The sequence below is a fragment of the Gorilla gorilla genome, chromosome 19, assembly GCF_029281585.2.
Source record: "Gorilla gorilla gorilla isolate KB3781 chromosome 19, NHGRI_mGorGor1-v2.1_pri, whole genome shotgun sequence".
NCBI lineage: Eukaryota > Metazoa > Chordata > Mammalia > Primates > Hominidae > Gorilla > Gorilla gorilla.
In genome coordinates, this window is record NC_073243.2 from 55,915,884 (window position 1) to 55,942,952 (window position 27,069).

The 27,069-nt window shown below is 41.9% G+C and overlaps 1 protein-coding gene across 3 annotated transcripts in view; it reads left to right on the forward strand.

Moving 5' to 3' along the window:
* Window positions 1-281: 281 nt before the first annotated feature.
* Window positions 282-27,069, forward strand: part of ARL15 (ARF like GTPase 15) — a 431,607-nt gene continuing 404,819 nt past the window's right edge. Inside the window, exon 1 of one of the 3 annotated variants that reach the window (XM_004058862.5) lies at window positions 282-568. In XM_004058862.5, coding sequence (XP_004058910.2) covers window positions 521-568 — 48 coding nt within the window. In that variant the 5' untranslated portion in view covers window positions 282-520. The remainder of the gene's footprint in view (window positions 569-27,069) is intronic. The other 2 variants (XM_019013617.4, XM_055367889.2) reach the window with 2 other exon arrangements.

The window sequence follows — 27,069 nt, forward strand, 5'->3', positions numbered from 1 at the left end:
GGAAGGCTCTGGGGGGAGACAAGATCAGTGGCGACCACGCCTCCCACGTTACAGCGCTCGCTTCCTACTGGGGGTTGGCGGGGACACCAAGGCTCTCCAGCCCGGGAACACGGAGTTCGGCTCCGTTGTACCCAACCGGAAAGCTGTGGAAACACAAAACTCGGGCGGCGACAGCACCAGCCGATTTTCCGCTCTCTTGGCTCTTTCTTCCGCTTGCACCGCCCCCACCCCAGCTCCTCCGCTCAGCACACAGGAACCCATACCCCCCACCACTCCGGCGTTTCTCTCCTGCCACCGGCTGGGGCCTGCCTTTTATAGGCGCCGCAGCCAATGAACGCGCTTCTTTCCTTCTGCCCGCCCGCCTGGCCAATCGCCGCGCCCCTTGTGTAATCTCCGGCTAGTCGGCTGCTTTCGGCTATTTTCGCTGTTGCTGGCTTTTTCAGGAGCTGCTCGCTCGCAGCCAGAGACGCTGCTTTTTTTTTCCGGGTTCGGAGCCGTTCCGGATGCTTTAGGCTGCCGGATGTCTGATCTCCGGATAACTGAGGCGTTTCTGTACATGGATTATCTGGTAGGTGCAGGGCAGGGGTGGCATGTCGCCTCTCGGATCTCGGCGTGCCCGATGGCCCCCTGCCTTGAGGAGCAGCCTTTTTGCTTTCTTTCTTTGGGATAGGATGCCTCTGGGGTTCTTTCTCCCGCAGCCGGCTCGTAAGCCTTTCCCTGGACTCGGAGGGGCAGCCTCCAGGGCGGGTGGGTGGTGGAGCTGACAGGTAAAGGTGCGGCCTGGGCCAGCACGGCTGCAGGGCGAGGGTCGCGCTGGGGCTGCTTGAGAGATGGGGCGGCCGCGGCGGCGCGTCCCCTGCCCGCGATCGGCTTCCTGGCTTCCCTCTGCGCTCTCCGCAGAGGACTTTCTTTCCGGGGGAGCAGGAGTTTTCCGCTCTCCCTGGAGCAGAACTCCAGGTGCTATTAAAGAGCCATAACCAGAATGGCTCACTAAGTGCCCAGCAGCCCTGGTCATTTGATTGTTATTAAATCTCTAAAGCTATGACCTCGGTCGTGGCGGGGTTTTAAAAGCACATTACCATAAAGCAGACGGGTCTAAACTACCTTGCAGGCTGGCGCGAACAGGACTGAGTAGGGACAGGTATAGCCCCACCATTCCGGTCTTGGGTGCGTGCCGCAGTTCCACTGTGCACGGATTGGAACCCGGCTGTTTAGGCCAGGCTTGTGCTGAGAAGTTTAGGTGGGAAAAGTGTCAGCACAGTGCTGGGACCGAACATCATTTTAAAAATGGACTTCTATGTGTGTCTTTGTGGAATTATGCGAGCACCATGTTTTGTTCCAGAAATTATATTTCCCCAGAGTTGCTTGTTTGCGTTTAAGGGGATCCTCATTTACAGAGACTTGTGTTCGATCCTATACGATTATTGTGTTTACCACGTTGGGCAGAACCGCTATTGCCATGCAGAGTTGAAGTAGACGGTTAGAAACATTGACCCTCCTGTCATCTTGTTGGACACATGCACTCGGTTTTCGACTGCAGATTGGCCTGGCAGAGATTTGCCAGTGCCTTCTAGGAATTACACTTAAGGCTGTACTGAGAAAGTCTGTGCATGCTTTGATGGCCAAGAAACGCCGGACCGGCTTTGTGCTGTCATCTGTGTATTTGGGCTTATTTTAGTGTACATAAAGAAAATGTTTCTCCTAATGCTTCAGAGCTTGATGGTCTTGTGGGAAAGGATGGTGACTGCAGTTAATGCATGGCTTTGTGAATGGAGCTGGATCTAAAATTCTGAGTTCAAGTTCTGTTTTGTTGTTCATTTGTTGATGGCAGTAACTTCCTTTATCTTTGTGATAAAGGGATATTATTCACCCAGTACTGTAGCTGGTTAAGGGGATTATCTGATTATGAACATTCCTCACAATACAAGGTGCCCTGTAAGTTAAGAGAGCTGCCAAAGTGTCCAGAAGATTATTTTCTAAGTTAAGTAACTGATTTAATTTGTAATTTATCTTATAAAATACAATACATGGTTTTTGTCTTGCAGTCTGCCTAAATTAAAGCGAAAGTTTGTTGGGATAATTACCAAGTAGGAAAGGGTGACATTGCCTGTACTACTAAAAGCTAATTTTGAATACTTAAATAGTTCTTAAAAAAGAAAATCAGGTGGTTCTGACATTTTATTATTTTCTTTATTTACCGGATGTGTTTTAAATTTATAAATTGCATCACAAAGCTGTCTTTGAGGTGCCAAACCTATCAAAATGCTTAGTGAGAACAAAATTGATAACTCTGGTTAATTACTCAGGCTAACCTCTAGATAGGCATAATCTAAAGGTGAGTGGATGAATGTTTGTGGGCTCAAGGTTACCTTAAAAGCAGATTAATTTATTTGCCAATTTACTAACAGCTTTGTGTCAAAATCAACAGGTCACAAATTTGACTTGGCCTTTTTATTTTACCTAGGCTCAAGTTTACCCTAAAAGCAGATTAATTTCTTTGCCAATTTACTAACAGCTTTGTGTCAAAATCAGCAGGCCCCAAATTTGACTTGGCTTTTTAAAAAGCTTTACTTGCCATACATCTTAGTTTTAGTTTTATATTTTTTAAAAAAATCATTATTTTGCCACTTTATCCATCTAAAATTCACAAGTGCAGTGACCAACCCCATAAAAGCCAGTGGCTACTCTTTGGAGGTGAGAAAAGAAATCTTAAAGGAAACAGTTTAGTTTTTGTGAGTGTGCCAAGTGTCCCCTGTGAAAAGATTTCAGAAAATTCTTTAGCATTAAACTGGATGGAAACAAACAGAAAAACCATCTCAAAACAAAAAACTAGCCCTCCCGAGGTAGCCTTTTTGTGTTCACCTTTTGCTTGTCGACTTTCAGAGAAAATGATGTGCCACACATTATTTTTCTCTTCCTGTCTTTCGGATTGACTTGCTTGCTTATGCATACTCTGTCTGGCGTTTATTAAAAGCCCTATTTCTGAGGAATAGAAATCAATTTATTTGCATCTGGTATCTTATTTTATTTTTAAAAAATTCCTGAGTTCTTTTACTTACCTTGCAGGGAAAAAAAAAAAAATGCTCCTTTCATTCCAAGTTTGACTCCAGATTTTGCTGAATGGATTAGAGTAAGTTCCCTTTCCATGCACTGACAAGAATGATGGTGTGTGTCATTTCTTTTTAATCAGTATTTGACTTTCTTGTGTTGTTCCTGTTGGAAACTGGAAGAGAGAGCTGTGTGTGTGTATGTATGTATTGTTCATTGTTCTTTGGGCTGGATGTCATCACTTAACCTTTTTATTTGGAGGAGAGTGGAAAGGAAGAAGGGAGAGAAAGGTGGAGGTGCTATTTTGTCTTAACAGGATTAATCCTTTTAATAAGATTGAGATATTAAAACAGATGAAGAAGCTCTACTGATCTTCGGGTCGCTGTTGATTTCTTAAAACAAATGTTCTCAGAAGTGACAGTCAAGGTGAGGGACAGGGATAGTACTTTAATATTTAAGACAGGTTTTTATTGATTTCAGTCGAGGGAAAGAATAGAAATTTGCTAATCCTAATCAATTAGATGTATCACCTGGTGCGGTGCCTGACTTGGTTTCTGGCATGTATTAATAGTTAGGGCCCGATATTTTATTTGTTGAATCAGATGAATATGAAATGGAAAGGAAAATTCTGCTTTTTTTCACCAGTTTTTAAACTGAGACAAGATAAAATCTGTTTGGATTAGGTGTTTTGTTCAGGGGAATGCAGAATGTATCCTTTACTCTTAACTTGAAGATGATCAAGATATAATCCTTTTAGCCAGGGTGGCAATTTAAACATAAAAATCTCTGTTTTCCAGTTGATGAGTGAATCTTCCTAGAAGGGCACACAACTTTTCCCCTTTCCATGATGGGGTTTAAAGGCCATGTTTACATCTGCTAAGTCTCTGGGTAAACATTTAGCTGCTGTCCCAACAGGCGGTACCAGCATCTTACTCTTTCTTCTCATAGGTAGAACTAGTAACACAATGTGCAGAGCTTTTTGGATAAGGTAGGAGAAAATAGGTTAAAATGAAAGAGAAAAACACATTTCTCGAGTTTTCCTGGGAGGTTGGACAAGATCAACTTCTAGATTCCTTTCAGTTCAAAATTTTCTGTCTTGACTCATGTGATAATTGATCTGGAATTAACCTTTTTTCCCTCTGCGCCATCAAAACAACAGTGGTAGAATTGGTTGTACTCTGTGTAATACCTATGATGATTAAATGAGATAGTGGAGGGAAAGCCATTTGTAAACAGTACGTTGCTTTTCAAATATAAAATGTTAACGTATTGTGTGGCTGGGCGAGGTGGCTCACGCCCGTAATCCCAGGACTTTGGGAGGGCGAGACAGGCGGATCACTTGAGGTCAGGAGTTTGAGACCAGCCTGGCTGACATGGAGAAACCCCATCTCCACTTAAAATAGAAAAATTAGCTGGGTGTCGTGGCGCATACCTGTAATCTCAGCTACTTGGGAGGCTGAGGCAGGAGAATCGCTTGAACCCAGGAGGCAGAGGTTGCAGTGAGATCGCACAACTGCACTCCAGCCTGGGCGACAGAGTGAGACTCCGTCTCAAGACAAAAAAAAAAAAAAAGTTAACATGTTGTGATTATGTTGCTGATGTTACTTTTATACCTCCTGTAGAATGACTGTTACTGCTTAGTGGTATTGACATACCTTTTAAACTAGTCTCAATTTATGGAAATACTGGGAGTTGTAATCAACAAGCAGGAAGTCACAAGACTCTTTTAAGAATATTTTAAAAGCTACGAAAATAAAACCCATTTGAATAATTTATCTATTCAACAAATATTTATGGAGCCCCTACTTTGTGCATGGCCCTGAAAGTCATGCGGGATGAACCCTCAGCTGTAATATCCTCCTTGACTGCAGGACTGGCAGTCGTGTGGCTCTAGAGGAACCTGTGGCAGGACAGGTTAAGTAAGGCACATAGGGGAGGGGGTAGCTTCTGATGTGCTTCTTTGCTTTCTAGTACATTTCTCTCATTTTATGTGTTTTATTGTGAACTAAAATATAAACTTAGACTTCAAAATGTGACAAGTAAAAATGGTTGATTAGTCTTGGATGCTAATTGTCAATTAATATTCATTGCATTTGTTTATAGTAGCCTCCACCCTCCCATCCACGGTTTTACTTTTGAAGGTTTCAGTTAACCATGGTCCACCGAGGTCTCTAAATAAGTGAGTACAGTACAATAGGATATTTTAAGAGAGAGAGAGACCACATTCATATAACTTTTATTACAGTATATTATCATTGTTCACTTTTATTATTAGTTATTATTAATCACTTACTATGCCTAATTTACACATTAAACTTTATCATAGGTGTGTGTGTATAGGAAAAAATATAGTGTGCTCTGTGCTATGTTAGTTAGTTCTATGATAGCTCAGTACTATCTGTGGTTTTAGGTGTCCACTGGGACTTGGAATGTATCCCCCATGGATGAGGGGAAACTACTGTACCGTGTTGGGGATTTTTTTTTTTTTTTTTTTTTTTTTTTTTTTGTGACAGAGTTTTGCTCTTGTCATGCAGGCTGGAGTGCAATGGGGTGATTCTCCTGTCTCAGCCTCCTAAGTAGCTGGGATTACAGGTGCCCACCACCATGCCCAGCTAATTTTTGTATGTTTAGTAGAGACGGGGTTTCACCATGTTGGCCAGGCTGGTCTCAAACTCCTGACCTCAGGTGATCCACCTGCCTCGACCTCCCAACGTGCTGGGATTACAGGAGTGAGCCACAGTGCCCTGTCAGTGTTTGGGATTTAATAAGATTAGATTTGATAGGTTAGTTTAATAAGATTTCTTTGTATAGACTGGTGGACTTGACCTATTTAGTTTCTTGGTTATAGGCTGTATCTGCCATCATAAAAATGTATGTGTCAGTGGGGAAGATGTGGTGAGAGAATTGGGTTGATCATCACAAATCTGTCACCATTTGCAGGATAAAAACCAGCTAACTAACCAACAATAGAAACCCATGATGTGCTACAAAGGGTAGAGCCCACAGGCACTATGAAATTGTAAAGGATCCTACTTGAAAAGAGGAGGGAAGGTACATTTGTGACTTCATATTATGTTCAGTTATCTGTGAACTGAACTTCTTTATTGATAAAAAAAAGTACATTGTTTCGTTGTTTTTAACCCTGAATATCTATGAACATTGTAAGTTGTATTTATTGTGACTAACTTTAAAGTGATAATGTAGGTCACTTTTTAGTCTAAATGTCGAGTGGATTAGGCAGTCATATTAAATATTCCTTTCTTAATAATTTATAAGATAAAAATTATCTGAGCACAATAAACAGATCTACCATATATGGAGTTCATATAGCAAAAATGTTTTGAGCAAATCCATACCATTAGGTAGGAACTTTTCTACAAAGGTGTTAAGTCTGGTTCCCAAACTTCTGTGGCTCCAGTCTAACAGTATGAGCCCTAGGAGAGGACACATGGGGACCTTGATTCATGCCCTCCAGGGGCTTGCATTCTGAAAGATGCCAAAGCCACATGCTTGTTGGCATGTGGGCAGTGCTTAGGTCGGGGGTGAGAGGAGATAAGTATATGAGTTATAATCAGGAGGGCAAAATCAGTTAACATTTATTGAACACTTACTCTGTGCCAGTGTTCTAAGTGCTTTGCATGTGTAATAGCATTAAACTGAGGCTCAGGGAGGTTGTGTAATTTCCTCAAGTTCACACAGCTAGCAAGTAGTTGAACTGCGCTTGTGGCCCCAGGGCCCTCCCTCTTCATTGCCTTCCACCTACAAGTAGTTCCCTTGTGCTAGGCAGAGGCTCAGGCAGCTTGGTGTTAAGGCAGTTGGGATGCACTCAAAATTTTTAGTATATTGCTTCTTAAGTAAACAGGTACAGAAAAGTGGTCCTTGACCACTACTATGTTAAAGAAAGCAGTGGCCATGAGCAGGCAGGCTGATGCGCCCTTGTCCCCAAGGACTCTGGCAGGTGATTGTTACAGAGAAGGCTGGCTAGGAAGAGAACTATGTTGTGTGCTGGGAACTCCTGCCTTACAGTCTCCATACCCTGGTCATAGCCACTGAGGTGATCTTCAGCATGTAGTGTTCCACCAGGTGACCACATATAGATTTTCAGGCAACCTCCTTACTCAGCCCCCTAGTGTCACTTTTGGGGGCACATTCCTACCTGCCCCAAGCCCCAGTTTTGTTTTGTTTCGTTTTTCTTCCCTCCCTTCCCCTCCTCTCCCCTCCCCTCCCCTCTCCTTCTTTTTCTTCTTTCTTTCCTCTCCTCTTCTTCTTCTTTTTTTTTTTTGACAGGGTCTCACTCTGTCATCCAGGCTGGAGTGCAGTGGTGCGATCTCCTTACTCAGTCCCCTAGTGTCACTTTCAGGGGCACATTCCTACCTGCCCCAAGTCCCAGTTTGTTTGTTTGTTTCTTGCTTTTCTTGCTTGCTTGCTTGACAGGGTCTCACTCTGTCATCCAAGCTGGAGTGCAGTGGCTTCATCTCAGCTCACTGCAACCTCTGCCTCCCGGGTTCAAGCAATTATCCCACCTAAGCCTCCTGAGTAGCTGGGACTACAGGCGTATGGTTAGTTTTTTGTATTTTTTGGTAGAGACGGGGTTTCACCATGTTGCCCAGGCTGGTCTCAATCTCCTGACCTCAAGTGATCCACCTACCTCAGCTTCCCAAAGTGCTAGGATCACAGGCGTGAGCCACCGTGCCCAGCCCCATTTCTTTTGAAGAGGTACTGAGACTGTGCTATGTTCCTTTGCCACGCACTGCCTGGGAAGTCAGCTGTTCCCAATAGATACTAGGCCATAAGCAGCCTGTTGCTTATGGACTTCAGCTGGGCAAAATCTCCTGATGGTATTAACTTTATAAAAGGATTTATTTCTAAGGTAGACTAAAGAGAAGGAAAGCTTGTTAGGGAAGGTCTCATAACTATTGTAGGTGACAAGAAGTGGGAATTTCCTCTGATACTTCCCACAAATTAAATTATTGAGGGGCTTTTATTTTGGATCCTGCAGCCCCCTGTGTTATGTTGTGGCTCTCCCCTGTCATCTCCCCGAATGTCCCAATGTCCCAGGTGTTTGGATGAGTCTAAGAAGCCCAGTTCTGGTTGACCCTCATTTTCCGAATGTCTGTAAAGTACCAAGTCACATCTACTTTTAGCAGGGCTGGCTTCCCAGCCATGCAACCGCTGGGTTCAGAAGAGCCCCATGCCTGGTTTACTGCTCTTTGGTCACCATCCTGAAAAAAAAAAAAAAAAAAAAAAAAAAAAAAAAAAAAAAAAATCTTAATTTTAGAACAGGTGCTTTGCGTTTTCATTTTGCACTGGGCCACACAATTTATAAGGCCAGTTCAGATTTCTAGTGCTAAATACATGGCTGGCATCTGAGTCTGTAACCTGCATCATTGCTGGTTCCCTGACTATCTTAATCACCATTTTATCACTGGAATCTAGTCTAGTGTCTGGTAAATACAGGACTGTGTACCATTTACAGTGCTGAGTGTTTTCCTTGGATCACCTAATTTAATCCTCCCAACAGTGCTGTTAACCACAAAGACATAGCAACTTAGAAAAGAGGAAACTTGAGACTCTGAAAGATTGAGTGTTGCCCAGAATTGCATAACCAGTGGAGGGTCAGGGTCAGGATCAGTGTATGAGCTTGTCTGATTCTAAGCCCATGGCCATGAGCATTCTTCGGTGCTGCTTAACTATTATAATTAATAATTGTTGAGAGGATGAGTGAGAGAGACTGTGTGAACCATAGATAACAATTCTGGAAATTGAGTGGTCACTTGATTGTTTCTGTCACCTGGTTGCCTGTGAGAGGCCCTCTGGGAACTCAGTGACAGTGCAGCTCCCACTGGGAAAGTTGTGTGGGTTTGTGTTTGAGGCGGGAGTCTGCTCACTGATTTTGCTTTCATTGATTACCCACTCTCTCCTTCACTGTGCATAAAGGTAGGTGTTCTGCCCTTTGGCTCATAGAGCCAAGCACTCCTACATGATTTTGATAGTAGCTCACCATCTGAAAAGTTGCATTTGCAAGCCAATCTCATTTATCAAGTTCCTCTGTACCTAGATTTGCTGGGAACTGTTTTAACCTCTGGACTGCTGCTTTCAGAGTTGAGGACTTATCCCACTAATTATGTCCATGTCTCTCCAAGAGGGATTCCCTTGGGTTCTTTTTTCAACAGGAGAGCTGCTGCTCTGGCCTCTCTCTCTCTTTCTCTTGGGGAAGGGAATGACAATCTGGAGGCACTCCAGGACCGCTGATTGAGGCATTGGAGGTCTATACCCGTTCCTAATCAGTATAGACATGGAGTCAGGAGCTAAACAGAAATACAATTCTTTCAGAGTTTTATTTCTAATTATGAATTATTTTAAGCATTCAGAAAAGTACAGAAAATAATATAACAGACTTCTGTGTACCTGCCTTCCTGATTGAACATTTTGCCATTTTGACTTCAAAATTCTGGTGATCTTTAAATGAAACTAAAGACTCCTGTTTCCTGCACACTTCCTCCTCCACCCTTCTCAGTGGTGACCACTATCCCGAGGTTAGTGAGTAAGAGTCTCATGCATGTTTTTGGCTTTTTATCATATATGCATGTGAGTGTAAACCATATATAGTATCATTGTGTGTGCTTTAAGAATTTTACCAAAATTGTAACATAATGCTCTATCTTTTTAAATTTGCTTTTTTCCCTAAAAAAAAATGTTGAGTGAATAAGACATTAGTCTGCCCTCAAGGTACTTATGCTCCTGTACGATGAAAAATAAACAATTACATTTTGGAGTAGCATAATCTATCTGGAGGGAAATAAAGACGGCTAGAGTAGCACATGAAAGGCAACCTAACCTAGATTTCAGGGCCAAAGAGAACTTCCCAGAGGAGTCTTAACATCTGCAACATTAAAGCTAAGTAAAGTTGGCCCAGTGACAGGCAGGGCCAGAGCCAGGCAAAAGGAATAGCTGTGCGGAAATTTGGGGGTGAGTAACCCCATGACTTCAAGGGACTTCAGGGGTTCTGTGTTTTTGGAGCAGGGTTTGGAGCAGTGCTAGAAATGAAGCTGCAGAGCCCAGCTAGGGTCATGGAAACTCTGAAAGTTTGCCTGCAATGACATGGTCAGATCTGTCTGCAGTGCAGAGAAGGATTGGAAAGGGAGGGAAGACTGGAGCAAGACTAGTTAGGAAGATGTCCTGATCCAGAAATGAGATGATGGTGTTCACAACCAGGAAGGGGCAGGAGGGATGCAGAAATGTAGATGGATTTAACAACATTTAAGAATTGCCAGAATTTTGTAATTGGATGTGGAAGATGACAACAGAATAGATCTCAGGGATAATTCTTAGGTTTTTGGTTTGAGCATTGTTTTGGTTATCTGAGTAATGAACCACCTTAAAACAATAGTTTAACACAATAACAATGTATTTTACTCGTGAATCGGGGGTTGACTGGGTTCAACTAGGCAGTTATTGTTCAGGATCCCTCATGAAGTTGTAATCAGATGGAGGGTGGGGTCACCTCAAGGCTTCATACACATGCCTGGCATCTGAGCTGGGTACATTGCAACAGCTGGGTGCTGGACAAGGGTGGCCCCCTGGGGCATCTCTCTTCATGTGGTCTTTCTATGTGATGGCCTCAAGATAGCTGGACTTCTCATCTTGAGGCTGAAGGCTTACAGAGCAAACGTACCAAGAGAAACTGGCAGAAACTGCCTGGTCTTTTCTACCCAATCCTCAACAGTGATTCAGTGTCACTTTTACTGTGTTCTTTTCATCAAGGCAGTAAAAAAGGCATTGCTAGGTTCAAGGGCAGAAGGGAGATATCTCTTGGTGGGAGGAAGGTTGAAGAATTTTTGGGCATGTTTTAAAACCGCTGTAGGTATTGAGGTGGGTAGTGGGGTCATGCACTATGATCTGTAACCCTGAAGAAATAGCAGGTTTGGTGGGAAAGGGAGAAGTTTGACTTTAGAGTGACTGAGTTTGAACTGCTTGTGCAGTAATTCAACTTGAGATTTCAAATAGGTAAATGGAAACTCAGAGGTGAGGTTTGGAGATGTAGTTAAAACTAATACCTAGGGCCAGGTGCGGTGGCTCACGCCTATAATCCCAGCACTTTGAGAGGCCGAGGTGTGTGTATCACGAGATCAGGAGATCCAGACCATCTGGCCAACATGATGAAACCCCATCTCTACTAAAATACAAAAAATTAGCCAGGCGTAGTGGTGCACACCTATAGTCCCAGCTACTTGGGAGGCTGAGGCAGGAGAATCGCTTGAACCCAGGAGGTGGAGATTGCAGTGAGCCGAGATTGCGCCACTGCATTCCAGCCTGGCGACAGAGCGAGACTCCATCTCAAAAAAAAAAAAAACAAAAAAAGCTAATAGCTAACATTTATTGTTACATACTGTATACTATACTATATTATTAATATTTTGCAGGAGGCACAGTGCTCAGTATTTTTTATATGCTATACATTTACTATTATTATTTTAGAGATTAGAAAACTGAAGCTTAGAGAAATTAAATGTTGTGCCTAAGACATGGTGGAGCCAGAATTTGAACCTAGGTCTGGCTAATGTTTGAGCTCACATTTGCAACCACTTAGATGGTAGCTGAAGCCATAGCCATGCATGAGGGTTCAGTTGTGTGGGAAAGGAAAAGACTTGAGGATGCCTACGGCCTCAGCCACTGCTGGTGTGTAGTATACATGCAGCTTTTATGGGATCACCAAAAGTAAAGGAACCAAAGAGGAGCTTGGCAGCCAGTCATGGTGGCTTGTGCCTGTAATCTCAGCACTTTTGGAGGCCAAGGCGGGAGGATCACTTGGGGCCAGGTGTTTGAGACTAGACTGGGCAACATAGTGAGACCCCTGTCTCTACAAAAAAATAAGATAGCCAAGCATGGTGGCATGCACCGGTGGCCCCAATTACCTGGGAGGCTGAGGCAGGAGGATCACCTGAGCCTGGGATGTTGAGTCTGCAATGAGCCATGATTGTGCCACTGCACTCCAGCCTGGGTGACAGAACAAGACCTCATCTCAAAACAAAAAATGAAAAGGAAAAAAAAACAACCAAAAAACCAACAGCAACCAAAAAGAGGAGTCTGGGAGAAAGAGAACTGAGAGGTTGGAAGGAAACCTGGAGAGTGTGATGTCAAGCAGGCTGAGGATAGAGACTTTCCAGGAAAAAGTGGCCAATTTTGTTAAATGTTGACCAGAGATCATGGAAGATAATGACTGGAAAATGACCACTGAATTCGTGTCAGTGGTGACCTTGGCCAGAGGGCTGTCATGGGCCTTGTTGTGGTGCCGATTAGTGGAGGAGTGGGGAATGAGGAAATGATGCTGCTCCAATGAATGTTTTATGAGACATTCACCAGGAAAGAGAAGAGAAAGGGCTGGAACTGGAGGGGCAGGAAGGTTGGGGGGTGGCTTTCCTTAAATGGGACTAGAGATGGCGCAGTGCTGGTGAAGTAGAACGTGAGGTCATTTTGCCAAGTGTGACTGAAATGTGGTCAGGTAGCGGTTTTAACTGAGGAGGATTGAAGAAGCTGCAGTGAAGACGGAGGGCCGAGGATGACCAGAGACACAGAGGGTTGGTAGTTGTGTCGTGCTGAAGTTGCAGACCGTCTTGGTACACATTTAGATGGTTGTGTGATTTCTTTTTTCTTTCCTTGTAGCCTTTGTAGCCATCTAGATGTAGTTTTAAGAAGGTGGGCCGTTAGATTGGTAAGGGTTAGGGTTTTTCCTAATCTAAGGTGAATCCATAGGTAGACAATGGGGTGCGGGAACTTAGTACACTGGTAAGAAAATATTTGAAATTATAGACTGATATCTGAGTTATAGGAAAGGAAGGAAGGGCACATAGAAAGTAGAAGATTTCTACTTTCTTCTACTTTCTCACGCCTTTAATCCCAGCACTTTGGGAGGCCGAGGTGGACGGATCACAAGGTCAGGAGATCGAGACCATCCTGGCTAACACGGTGAAACCCCGTCTCTACTAAAAATACAAAAATTAGCCGGGTGTGGCAGCGTGCACCTGTAGTCCCAGCTGCTGGGGAGGCTGAGGCAGGAGAATGGCGTGAACCCGGGAGGCGGAGCTTGCAGTGAGCCGAGATTGTGCCACTGCACTCCAGCCTGGGCGACAGAGCGAGACTCCGTCTCAAAAAAAAAGAAAGTAGAAGATGGAAGGGCCTGGTGGTCTTGATGAGGCTGAACCATAAATGTTGTATGGAGTAACAAGTCAGAAAACTGGAGGGAAAGAAAGTTCAATGTGGTCAGACAATAGGGGTGTGAATTGAAGACTGCAGAGGTCAGAGGTAGACTCTCCAAGGGGAGAGAAAACTAAAAATTATTTCCACAATACTATGCTCCTTATCATTTTAATTAGATAGAAGTCATGATCACAGAGCCCATTTTAGCTTTACTAACAATGCATCCAGATTACTATACAATTGTTCCAGACATAACATAAGAGGGCTAACCTCACAAACTGCCCTAACAAAACAGCCCTAAGCAGGCTGCCCACAACAAAACAAACTCCAGGCTCCAACAACTGCCTGCAACCAGATTTCAGTCCTGTTGGAAAGGCCTTGGCCTGGGCCATCTTCATTAGCTTCTGGACTCAGCACTTCAAACTACCAATTCTCTGCCCCAGGAACCTGAAGCTGGCAGGACTCAATCCCAGGGACCCCTCCAAAGAAATCCAGCCTAGTGGTAGATCCAGACAGCAACTGAGTCCCTTGAGGGGGGTCCAGTCTGCCCATTCATCAGGAACTAGAACTCCCCTGGTAGTGCAACCCCTCTTAGTAGAAAAAAATAGGCCGAGAGTCTTACGAATCCAGTAATTGAGCTGTGGGTTTAGTAATCTGAATGAGGACCCTCTGTAGCACAATCAACCTGGGCCTAATCTTCTCCCAACTACCTAAACCAGGGAAATGCTAGATGAAATAGCATCTTTCATATTAAGGTCATCCTTACTGTACACTGCTCTGTGCCTTTCCAATAAGCCCATCTCACACTAGTACCTGCCCTCTCCAGCCTTTCCATACAACCCTCTGCCACAGTGGTGGTGGTGCATTAACTCTGCAGAACTCGTTAGGAAAGAGGGCTTCTCTTCTCCCAACCTTTCACTACCAAAACAGAATTGAGGGTCCTTCCAGGGCCACTGCAGGGCTGCCTCAGACAGTGAGGCCTGTTAGACACTGCACAGAAGTGCCTGGCCAAGGGGGCAAGTGGGGCTGAAATCCAGCCCCTGCTTGGCTTGCCCAGATCCCCATTGTGAACTGGCACAGAGGTGCCTAATGTGCTAGCCATGACCCAGCCTCGGGCCTTTGTTCCTGTCTGTGTTATAGGACAGAGCACATTGTGGCACAGTGCAGGGCTGGGTTGCAGGCCTCTTAATATGCCCAGAACCTGGCACAAGTACACATGACAGGTGCTGAGTAAATATTTGATTGGACTGAGATGCTGCACATAATAATGGTCAGGGGCAGAGCCAGACTGCCTGCATTTGCGTTCTAGCTCTGTGACTTACCTGCTCTGCAGCCTCCGTGCCTGTTTCCTTGTATGCAAAGTGGGTGTAATGATAGTATTAAATACCTACCTCGCAGAATTGAGTTAATGTATATATAAAGCATTTAAAAGAGAGCCTAATTCTGTAAGTACTACAAAAGTGTATATAAAACAAGGACTTACGGTACTGCTGTCACCAAAAAGATTTTGCTCCATTTCGATTCATTTTCCCCCTACCAGCCTTCCAAAAATCTCCCTGCCTCTGCCTAATACGCATAGTGTAGGGTAACTGGGTTAAAGACACTTCAACTGCTTGCTGGTGTTTTAAGTGGCAGCTATTTCTGATTCACAGGGTGAAAGGTCCTGGCAGGGAAGAGGGTGGCCCACATCTCTCCTCAGGCCAGTTATGCTTACAGCTGTTACCTAAGTTCGGCCACACGAGCCAACTCAGTAGATGAGTTTTCTGAGGTGCTGCTCTGGAATTCTGTGATTGTTTGGAGCCTTCAGTTCCTATTTCATTGGAGTCAAACAATTTGAAAGTCAAGTTTCTGCTTTTGAGAAGCAGAGCATGTGATTTATTGGCCAGCTTTTTTATCCCTTCTTCCTGTATGAATGTTTCCTGAGAGGCAGGGTATGGTAGAGGAAGGAGCATTGGGACGATTTATTGGGTAATGTTGCCGTTCTTGGTCATTTCGAATGTTTCCTGAATGAGGCTGGTTCTCTTTTCAAGTCACTGGGCTAAAGTAGAAAACCTCTTGGGATTATTGGATTTCTCTCTTTGTTTCATTTTGTATAGAAATGTATATTTTATATTGTTCACCAGTAATGTTTTTTTCAGTGTAACATACTTTTTCCTATGATTTTTTGGGATTTCTATGTGTGTTTTAAAGGTTGGGTCATTTAGATGTGATCACGCGATTGCTCCTAGCTTTCCTTTGCATTTCCCGACTCTTTCAGGGTCCCTACTGACCTGGCCTTGGGCTGTGGGTAGCATCACTTTTTAAGCCTGGAGTGCAGCCCCTCTTTATTATTTCTGTGGATGTAGGCTGCAATTTTTGTGCATCCTGAGATTCCTTTGCTAGTGATGTTTTAGTTTCATTATGTCATTATTTGGGGAGAATACCTAACTATACTGGGGATCTTTGTTAATACCCATAGGTGACTATTTTCCATTTCATGTCTTCTGAGTTCTTCCTGTTTTATCATAAATAATTAATTATGTGTGCTTAATATTCGCTTGAAATAGTTTCATAAAATGGACTCAGCAAAAATTTCGATTCCATGTTGAGAAAGATCTTGCATTGCTAATTCTAAAATTCTTCACATCAGATTCTTTGTAAGAGAACACAAATATAATGAAACAAGTTGCTTAAAAAGTTGAAAAGCTGTGCAAGATATGATGCATATTTTAATACTTTCTACAAAGGTTGTCTTGAATAAACCATCGTAAAAGTGAGTGATTATTAAAACATGAAGGAGATGAAGAATCAAGAGTTATAGTAAGCTCATTGATGATTCAGTCTTTTCCTCATCTGTCTTAAAGCAGTTCTTTTCTATTTCCCCAAATCCAGAGTGCTTAAGAGTTCATCTGAGGGAAAGATTATTTATCCCAATTGCTTTATATAACTGCAGTGAGTGATATTAAGACAATAAGCAGTAGCAACAATAACAAATACATATGCTTCTAACACCATGAGTAGTATTTTCCTGTGCATTCAAAATTAACAAGGACTTTTGTTTTATTAAATGATATTTTAATCAGTGTTTATGTGCCTGAAATGAAACATAGTCGCTTTAGGTCCTCAATTTTAATTCTGCTGTGTAGCCCTGTGTTAAAGATCTTGCAGCAAGACAAGGATCTGTCAGGTTTTAAAGTATTCTATAAGGCTGGATTTCAGGTTAGTTTTGGGAGAAGAAAAGCCCTACCTTCCCTTCTTTCTAATCTCCCTCTTTCCTTTTCTGACCTTCCTTACTCAGCAAATACTTATTGTGAGCTTAATGTTTGGCAGGCATTTGGGCATCCTAAATAATACAGGGATGACCCTTGTAACTACTGAGACTGTAGCCTGTAACACTGAACGTAATATACATATGTCTTTCTTTCAACTACTGAACTCCACCTTAGTAGTTTGAAAGCAGCTGTAGATAATAGATAGGCAGATGGCTGTGGTTGTGTTTCAACAGAACTTTATTGGCAAAACCAGGCAGTGGACTGGATTTTCCCACAGATTGGAATTTGCCAGCCGCTGGGTTAGTAGAATAGGATTTACCTACCTCCTCAAAGAAGAGAGGCAGTATTGCATGATACTTTTCATTGGCATTGGAGTTTTGGCTTTTGGACTTGGGGAGAACCTTTAAAGAAGAGCAAGACAGTTTGGGAGGCCGAGGCAGGCGGATCACATGAGGTCAGGAGTTCAAGACCAGCCTGGCCAACATGGTGAAACTAAAATACAAAAATTAGCTGGGTGTGGGTGGCACGTGCCTGTAGTCCCAGCTACTTGGGAGGCTGAGGCAGAATTGCGTGAACCCAGGAGGCGGAGGTTGCAGTGAGCTGAGATCGTGCCACTGCATTCCAGCCTGGCGACAGAGTGAGACTTCGTCTCAAAACAATAAAAAAAAGAGGATGATATGATGAGTGGCTTTAGTTGTTTGAAGGGCATAAGTCTTCTATGAATCTGAGCAGGTCATGATCATAGGAAGGCCAGGTATTGGTTCAGGTAAAGAAGAATTCTCTTAAGATTTGTTCATCTTCCTTGAGTAGGAAATGACAGAACAGAAGCTGGCTCCCTGCCTGTTAGGGACATCATAGAAAGGGGTTCATGCACTGAGTGAGAAGTTGGAATAGATGCAAAGTTCCTTTCAACTTTTTCCTTGCTTCTAGGTTGGTCCTAATGTATCAGCCAATCTCTCTTCACTTTACTATGAGTTATTTAAGAAAACATTGTGGTATAGGGGAGGAACTAACATGTTTCTTTTCATTTAGGCAGTGGAGTTTTTTCCAACTAATTTTATGCAGAACTATTAAACAAGTGATGTTTTACTATATTTGACTTTTTATAAGCCTATATTTATGATATTTACTTACATGTTTATTATTATTATATATTAATCAGTGAGGACAATGAAGCTGTTCTGATGAACACAAAAACTGCCTTTAGACATGGTTGAGAACTGAAGGCCTATCAAATAGTTTATTTGGTTCTGCATTTTGTTCTCTTTTTGGTGTAGCATTGAGGAAAAACAGGATTCCAACAGAATCATAGTTGCAAATGTTACAGATTGGAAAGTAGCTCACTGTGCAATGTTGAGCTGATCTTCAGTGAGAAGGCAGAACATAGGTTTTATCATGAGGCTTGATCTGTCCCCCCACCCCAAGTTACTCTGGCAGCGTGAGTTATGTGTGGGTGGTGTGTGTTAAAATTTTATATACAGTACATTTGAACATGTTGTTTCTTATTTCAGTCTCTAATTAAAATTCAATTTCTACTTAAAAGTATTTCTTGAATATCCAACTGTCTCTTTGCAACACCGTGTGAGGTTGCAGAGTTGGAAAAGGACTGGCTTAGAATTAGACCTAGGCAGTAGTCTACCTTCTGCCACTTGCTAGCCTCGGGCTAGTATCCTTTTGTTTTTTTAATATGACAAACAGGCTTGGAAATACCCACATTGCTCTAATTGTGAGCGCTGAGTGAGATGACAGTATAAAAATACCTAGCGCATAGTAGAACCTTAGTAAATGCCTTTTTTTCCTTCTCTTGTGACTTGTAAGATAAGGCCATCCTTTTAAATTGAATTATGCGTGGTTCTACTCGATTTCTATAGGTATAGTTACTAGACATTATTCACTATCTTAATGAAACACTTGAATAGGAACTCTGCCCTCAGAAATGCAAACTGTTCATCTGAAAGGAGTGGGCTTACGAGGGTCTGTAGCTCACCCGGTTCATGGGTTGTGATTCTGCCTTCTGGTTTGAGAGTGAAGGGAGGACTTTGGAGAGATCTGCTTGCTGATAACAGGTGGAGGGCAGGAGTTTCAGTGGCTTGCTTATCCACACGACATGTCAGAAACATAGGCAATGACTATACTGCCTTTAGTTGTTAGATTTTTATATCAACCTCCACATATCTGTTCCCTTTAGTCCTTAGCACTAAAACCCATTCATAAAGAAGGGCCAGTGTGCACACCTTTGGAGAAGCAAGAACATCAACAGCAAGGGAGGGAGGGGAGGGCTCCTGCCACTTGGCAGCCAGGCTTTAGGGATAGGGGTAAGGAGAAAATCTACAAGACTTAGGAAAAAGTGGTATCCCTTGAAAAAGAAAAGGGAAATAGGGTGAGTCCCTGGGGACAAAAGTAGGTAGATACTACCACCTGAGTTGGGCACAGGGATCCCTGGGACTTACAGAAAACCCCAAGTAGTTCCCTGAGCATATAGATTGGGGCTATTTGTCTTCAGCAAGTATGAGACAGTGGTATAGCTGCTCATAGGAATCTCAGAGGTTGGGGTATCAGATGCTGAAGAGTGGCTCAAAGAAATTGGCTGTGAACCCAAGCCCCAGGGGAGCCCAGTTAAGATTCCGTAGGGCCTGGCAGTTGTGGCTGGGAGTTGGGTTTCTGTTAAGATTGCTCTTAAACTATTAAATAGTTTTAAGCAGGAGGTGATAGCACCAGGTTTACATGTTGAAAACTTGCTTTGGCTGTTGAATGGAAGATGGATTATACAGGGATCAGATGGGAACTAGTGGGGCCTGTTCAGGAGACTCATCCACATTCCAGTAGTAGATGTGGGTGGCTTGGCTTTGGATTCATTAGGTGTGAGAAGATATCTCCCCTTTGCTAAGCACCTGATGCTTGCTTATTTAATTCAGTAGAGTTAGTAGCTTTAATATTAGCCTTCTGTATCTGCGGGTTCTAGATCTGCAGATTCAATGAACTGCAAATTGTAAATATTTGAACAAAAAAATATAAAAAATAATACAAAATAAAAAATACTGTCTAATAATTACACAACATTGTCATTGTATTAGGTATAAGTAATCTAGAGATGATTTAAAGTATACAGGTGGATATGTGTAGGTTACATGCAAATATTACAGCATTTCATATAGGAACTTGAGCATCCACAGATTTTAGTATCTGCAGAGGGTCCTGGAGCCAATCCCCCATGGAAACCAAGGATTGTCTGTTCTCTTTTCTCATCTGAGGACCACTTATTGAAGTTCAGGGTGGATGAGTTTTCTAAAGTAACTTATTGAATGGTTCAAACCCGGGTTTGTCTAACCTCAAAGCTTACCTTTCTTTTCCCTCCACAGTTAGAAAAACAAGAAGAAAAGTTGAGATTGTCTAATTAATAGGCAAATAGAAATTTTTTTGAACCTTTAAGTGGTTGTTAGACCACGTTCTCCTGTAGTCAGCCTTTTCCTGGCAGTACAATAATTTTTGTAAGTTAATATAGAAGTACTGATTCACTAAAAGGGGTTGGCCATTTGAATATTTTGAGGACTTTAAATATAGATTTGACAGTGTAGGTATCATGCCCAAAGAAGTGGCTTAAAAAGATAAATTCAAGGAAAGAACCCCTAAACAATGATTTCTAAGGTTTTAGTAGAAGGACAGTGCTGAAAAGTTGTGTTCATTTAATTATATTAAAAACGAATGGGACGTAGGGAATGGAAGATGAATTCATACTATGGATAATTGAATAAATATAATTTTCCTTGTGATTCTAATTAATTTTGCTTCTAAGTGCCTAATGGACAATGCATGGCAAAGTAGATGCCTATCATTATAATAGCATTAAAAATATTAAATATTATTGAATATTAAAATGTTGAGTGATGCTGGACACGGTGGCTCATGCCTGTAATCCCAGCACTTTGAGAGGCCAAGGAGGGCGGATCATGAGATCAGGAGATCGAGACCATCCTGGCCAACATGGTGAAACCCCGTCTCTACTAAAAATAGGAAAATTAGCTGGACGTGGTGGCACTCACCTGTAATCCCAAGCTACTCAGGAGGCTGAGGCAGGAGAATCGCTTGAACCCAGGAGGTGGGCGGAGGTTGCAGCGAGCCGAGATTGCGCCACTGCCCTCCAGCCTCATGACAGAGTGAGACTCTACCTCAAAAAAAAAAAAAAAAAAAAGTTGAGTGATAGTTGATATAATCTTATATAATGTAGACTAAAACTTCTTCAGTTTAAACATGTCGCATTGCCAATCTGGACAATATTGTGAGGTCTGGGTAAAAAATGGATGTTGTTTATTGTTTTGCCTCAGTTGCTGGCTCTGTTGAGACAGAGTGGTAAGAGAGAAACTTGGATTTGGAGTGTTTACTCCTTTGGGGAATCTCAGAGTTACCATTCTGGGTTACAGTATTTGCAGTAAGAAGTCACAGGAGTTAGTCCTGGTAATGCAGGTGACAGCAGGCGGAGACACCAAGAGTACAGACAAGGCCTGAATGCAAGGCATCTGTAGAAGCTGATGGCAGACTGCAGCCCCTGGGGCTTCCTGGTGTGTGGGGCCCCATTATGCAAATGCTTAGAGGAAGTTGTGTGCCTGGAACATAGCAGATATTCAATTAAAATATACATTATATGTCAATTACAAAATATATAAAACAAAATACAAATCTGAAGCTCACTGTATTTCCTTTTATAACTCATTGAATCCTCTTAGTACCCAATGAAATAGGTACTACTATGATCCTCATTTTACAAATGACAAATTAAGATGCGCAGAGGTTAAGCAACTTGCCCAAGCTCCTACAAATAGTAAGTTGTATGGCTGGGATTTGATTCCAGAAAGTCTAACACTGAAAGCTGTTAGATTTGCTCTTAATGTCTCCCAGAACTGCTTCTCAATAAATATTTGTGGATTACTGAATTGAGTGTGTAATGCTGTGACTTTTTACGGTAGAATACTGTGTTTGCCTATGCAAGGGGTTTGGGAAGCAAAGCTGTTGAAAGCTTTTTTGGCATCTCTTTTATTGTCTATAATATTGTTAGAATGACCACGTCTGCTCTTAAAAATAGCAGTACCGGAAATCCACCCTCTCCTGCACATTCTCTTTTTTTTTTTTTTTTAATTCATAGGACTTGTCACCATCTAAGTTGATTTTATTTGTTGTTTTGTGTGCCACTACCACTGGAGTGTAGGCTCCATAAGAGCAGGGACTTTGCTCACTGTTCAGTCCCCAGCATGGGACATGGCTGGGCACAAAGTGTGTGGTCAATACAAATATGAAGTTGTTTAATTAATGAAGAGAATTAATACAAAGTTCATTGGTGCTTCAGCTTGGGCATCTAAAATCCTTGAGCCTTTCAAAGGAATTGCCGATCTATGCTACACTTGCCACCCTGGGGCATCAGTGGTTTAGGGAGTTACAATGCCTGGGCTGAGTTCTTCCAGTTGTTAATGACGTATGGAAAATTCTTTTGCTTGAAGTTAATGAGACAGGCCTCTTACTTCCTTGCAAAATATGCTGTAGGCTTTCCAGAATCCCGTGTGCTCTTGCAAGTCTCATCTACTCCTTACAAATCTGAATTTGATAGGTTTCTGCCATGCATGAGAAGCTGGTGCCTATATTCAGTTTTTATTGCCCATATGCCTTATTGTAGGTACTTGTATTGAGGGAAAAACCTTAGATGTCCAGGTAGGCTACAGAGTCAAAGAGGCTTGTCCAAAGTGTTATTTGTAGTAGGTGAGTGACACTGCATCTGCATGTTTTTCTTTTTTATTGGCCTTTGGTAGTCAGACATTTATGATTTGTTGAATCATAAAATACATGTAAACTGTAAACCCGCTTTACTCAGTTTGTTTGACTTTATTTGCACTTGCTCATAATGATTGAGTTTGGCCCCCAAGTCCAAAAGACTTGAGTTCAAATTGTGGTTCTGTCACATTCTCTCAACCACTGTATCAATTAGGACTGGAATTGGTTGGAATGTAGTGGCTTTGACAGTTTCATTTTTTGCTCAGGCAAGTAAGTCCAGAAGTCATTAGGGCCCCAAGAAGCTTCTGCCCACTATATGTAGACTTTAAGCTTATGGTCCAAAATTAGTGCCAGAGCTCCTGCCATCACTTCTGCATTCCAGATAGCTGGATGGAGAAAGGGCAGAAGAAGAGTGTGCTTCCCTCCTGGAAGACTTGTAAAACTTACTGATTATATCTCATTTACTAGAATTTGATCATGCTGCCATTCCTAGCTGCAAAGGAAACTGAGGAATATAGTTTTTTAACTAAGAAACAGACTTGTCTGCAACTACACTCAGCCATTCTTCACATACTGATTTCTCTCTGGGTCTGCTTCTCTTGGGGTTATTAGCAGGGTTGTTATTCTCCTCTGCTTTGTGTAGCTTTTCTTTTTTGTATAGTTTCTTTTTATTCATACTCGTAGCTTTGTAAATTTAGATTGCTGTGATTCTTCATGGTTATGAAGTTATTTAATAGCTTTGCTTTTTGTATTCCCTCAGTTTTATTTTGCACTATGAACTGCTTCATCTTTTCAGTATTTTTCAACTCAAATTTGGGAGAAAAAGAATATGATTAGGTTAGCCTGGCCCTTCCTGCTAGGCCACACCATGGTTGTTGGTCAGCTACTAAGGCTAAACTGCCTGCTAGTTCAATCAGCTGTGGCATCTTGCTTGTGGGCCTTTGCATCTAAAAGGGTGGGGAGGCAAAACAGACTCTATAATGTGACCATGCTAAGTCCCTGACAAATGGAAATTCCTTTGGCAGGGAGTTAGAGATAAGTCTTAAAATGAGGATGTTTTGTATATTGATATGAATGCATTTTAATTAGTATGTAGATTGTCAGTTAATAGTTATCAATAATTGATATTGGACTGAGAAGCAATTATTTGCAAAGACTAGGAAGGCGTCTAGGGCATGCATTAGCAGCCCTCAGATGCTTGCGCATTATGGGATGTTTCTTGCTTTCACTTTTATCTGGAATGCCGTTTTCTTCTGTGCTCCTTTGAACTTGGATACCTCTCAATCTTTTGAGACTCAAAATTCAGGAGATGCTTCCAAGTCTTTCCTGACATGCCTATAAGAATGACTTCGATGCCTCTACTCTGTTTCCCTAAAGCCCATTGTGCATACCCCTGATTGTGCTGAACACATTTACATTGCACTTGTCTGGCACAGGTATGTTTAATTACTGCTTTCTCCTGAACTGGAAGATCACTGATGCTAGGGTTTGGTCTTCTTTATGTTTGTATACTTAACACTTACTTAGAAGTGCTTGCCACATTAAGGATGCTCTGGGCCAGGTACAGTGGCTCATTCCTGCAATCCCAGCACTTTGGCAGGCCGAGGTGGGAGGATCACTGGAGCCCAGGAGTTTGAGACCAACCTGGCCAACATAGTGAGAACTCATCTCTACAAAAAAATAAACAAAATTAGCTGGGTATGGTGGCGTGTGCCTGTAGTCCTAGCTATTTGGGAGGCTGAGGTGGGAGGATTGCTTGAGGCAATCCTGGACAGGAGGTCCAGGCAGCAGTGAGCCAAGACTGCGCCACTGCACTCCAACCTGAGTGACACAGTGAGACCCTGTCTCATAAAAAAAAAAAAAAAAGCCCTGCAAATGTTTTTTTCGTTTTCTTTCTTTGGACTGAGTTTTAAAATTCCCAGTGCCTGGTCAAAAGTGAAGGAATAAATTCTCCAAGATAAGTGGTACTCATTATTTTACTCTGATAAGTTAGAAGGGGATTTCTCTCCCTCCATACTTTTTAATCAGAATTTTCAGAACGAGAACTATTCTTACCTTCAGCATTTCAGCCAAAATCTGCCTGGATATTACATGTGATTTTTAGTGATGTTTTTATAGAAGATGGGCTAACATTTTGCTGGATGAAATCTGTAACTTCTGATATGATGATTTATGCTTTCATTTGGTTATTTTTGCTAGATGACTTTTCAAATCTCAGGTTATTTCTGCTAGATGGCTTTTCAAATCTTTGTGATTGAATTTCACAGAGATCATGTGCTAATAATGATGATTGTTATTTTTTAATAGGGAGAGGATTGAGTCCTTTTTGAATACTGATTGAACTCTTACATATTCCATCCATGGACATTGGTAGATTGCTTGGAAGTATAGATGCTCTTGGCGTGCTGTTGGCACTGTTACCACCGAAAACATTTTTAGAAAATGTTGACAGGCCAATTTTATTAGCTTTGCTTTAGATTGCAAATGTTTCTCTTTGGGTAGATTATCATCATCCTTTTTCCTAATTTGAAGAAGCTATAAAATATACGCTGAGGAGCAAAATGCTCTACATTTTGTAAACAAATCCTCATTTTATTTTGTAATTAGTTAAAAAAAAAAAACTTACTTTTTTCCCATTTGGGGAAAATTACTTTCAAGTGTACTAAGGGAGTTGTGAAATAATGCACTGTTAATGTTTTCAGTGACAATACTAACAGAAGGAGATGCCAGTTCTGAAGTAGGTGGCATTCCCAAGTGTTTATTTCCACTCTGGAGGAGTGACTAAAGCATAATTGACAGACACGACCTTTACTCAGAAAGGATTCCACCCATGCGGCACTTTAGCATTCCCATGTACCTTGGAACGGGTCGTCACTCTCTGTATCCCCCATTTATTGCATCTTTGCCTTCAGCCCATTTGTCTGCTATTGAGAGGAAATGCTGGATCTTTGTTAACCTTATTTGGAAATAGAGGACCCAAGCTAGGGCCTCATTCGAAGGGGTTTTACTGCTCCCGTATGCCCTTTCTTGTTTTACCAGTTTTAACATACTGCTTGCAGGACTCTGAAGAACTGGCTTGGCTGTTTTAACTTTTTAATTTTCGTCAAGCAGAATTATAGGGGAGAAGATAATATAACTGTCATCTTGCTTTGTATCAGGATGAGGGATTGCACAGGACATCAAAATTAGAACTGTCAATTATATTAAGTATAAAAAATAGCTCTCTAAAAGAATATTGTGTTTATTAGCCCTCTGATGGAACTCATATTATACCTTGATACCATTTTTTGGACTGTATAGTAAATAACGTTTATTTTCTGCCATCTTGTTGAAGTTTTGTTTTCTCCTTTATTTTCATGCTTACCTTTGAAATTTCTTAGGGAAAACAACAATAAACTGTAAGTAATCACATTAATTTCAAATTTAGTATTCTTTTTCTTTTTTCTGTCTTAGGCATTCTTTTTCTATAGACCTCTCTTAAACAGATTGTAACCAATCTGTCTTGTTTTTGACATCTTTTTTGCTGTTTTATTAGATGAGGCAGCAAAGAAGATGAGATTCATCTTTGAAATAATATTCTTTAGTTCTTCCTCAGGGAAGTCTAGATGTAGATTTATGAATATTACTGTAGAGGCTACCGGGTCAGAGTTTATCTGAGATAGAAACTCATTCTTTTATTGGAAATAGTTAACTACTTATCCTTCATTCCAAGTTATGCCTTATGTCTCATGGGTTTACAGTTAAAATAGTTTCTTGCAAATATAGCATCTATATAGGGAAATAATATAATTATTTAAAATTTATTACCAGTTCATATACTGTGATCAAAGGAAGTTTGGTTATGTTTTTAAATATATGTATCCGACTCCTAGTAATTAGAGGGAAGAGGCCATTGTTGAGAATATTATTGTTAGAATGAATTTACAAGCTGGGGGCAATAGACATGCCACCTGGCCTGAGGTCGGATGTTCAAGGATAAGGCAGTATTTGTAAGGATTAGAGATTAGAGAGAATGAGGTAATATGGTTAGTCAGAAAAAAAGTTACACAAAATAAATTGAGGGTTTTCAGGGTAATAATTTTAGCAATCCCAACAACAATACTTGTACATTTTGAGAATATGAAAAGGAGTGGAAAGTAGGTTTTTAGTAACTAAAGTGTAAATATTTCTCCCTCCTTAAAAGATAAAGCTCATAAAAAGAGTTATTCTCTCATGATAGGTGCTAGAGCCCTTTCATATGGCACTGGGAATACCTACTTTTTAAAAACAAACGTTGCTCTGCACTGGTTAGGATTAGGTTAGGCTGTGAGAGACACACAACAATTTTTAAACAAGTTAGAGGGCTGGGTGTGATGGCTCATGCCTATAATCTCAGCATTTTGGGAGGCCGAGGGAGGTGGATTACTTGAGCTCAGGAGTTCGAGACCAGCCTGGGAAACATGGCAAAACCCTGTCTCTACAAAGAAATTAAAATATTTGCTGGGCATGGTGGCGTGCGCCTGTAATCCCAGCTACTTGGGAGGCTCAGGTGGGAGGATCACTTGAGCCCAGAATATTGAGGATACAGTGATTCCAGATTGCACCACTGTACTCCAGCCTGGGCAACCAAGTGAGACCCTGTCTCAGAAAACAAAAAGTTACAGGTTGATTTCTATTCATGTACAAAGTCTGGAAGAGGAGGGAATGGCAACTCTGCTGTCATTTGCATCTTTGGGTTCTCTTATCTGTATGCTCTACTTCATGTGTCCACTGTTCTCATTGTGCCGTCACAACCCAAGATTGTCACTGGAGCTACATTAAGTCTCCGTTACAGCCT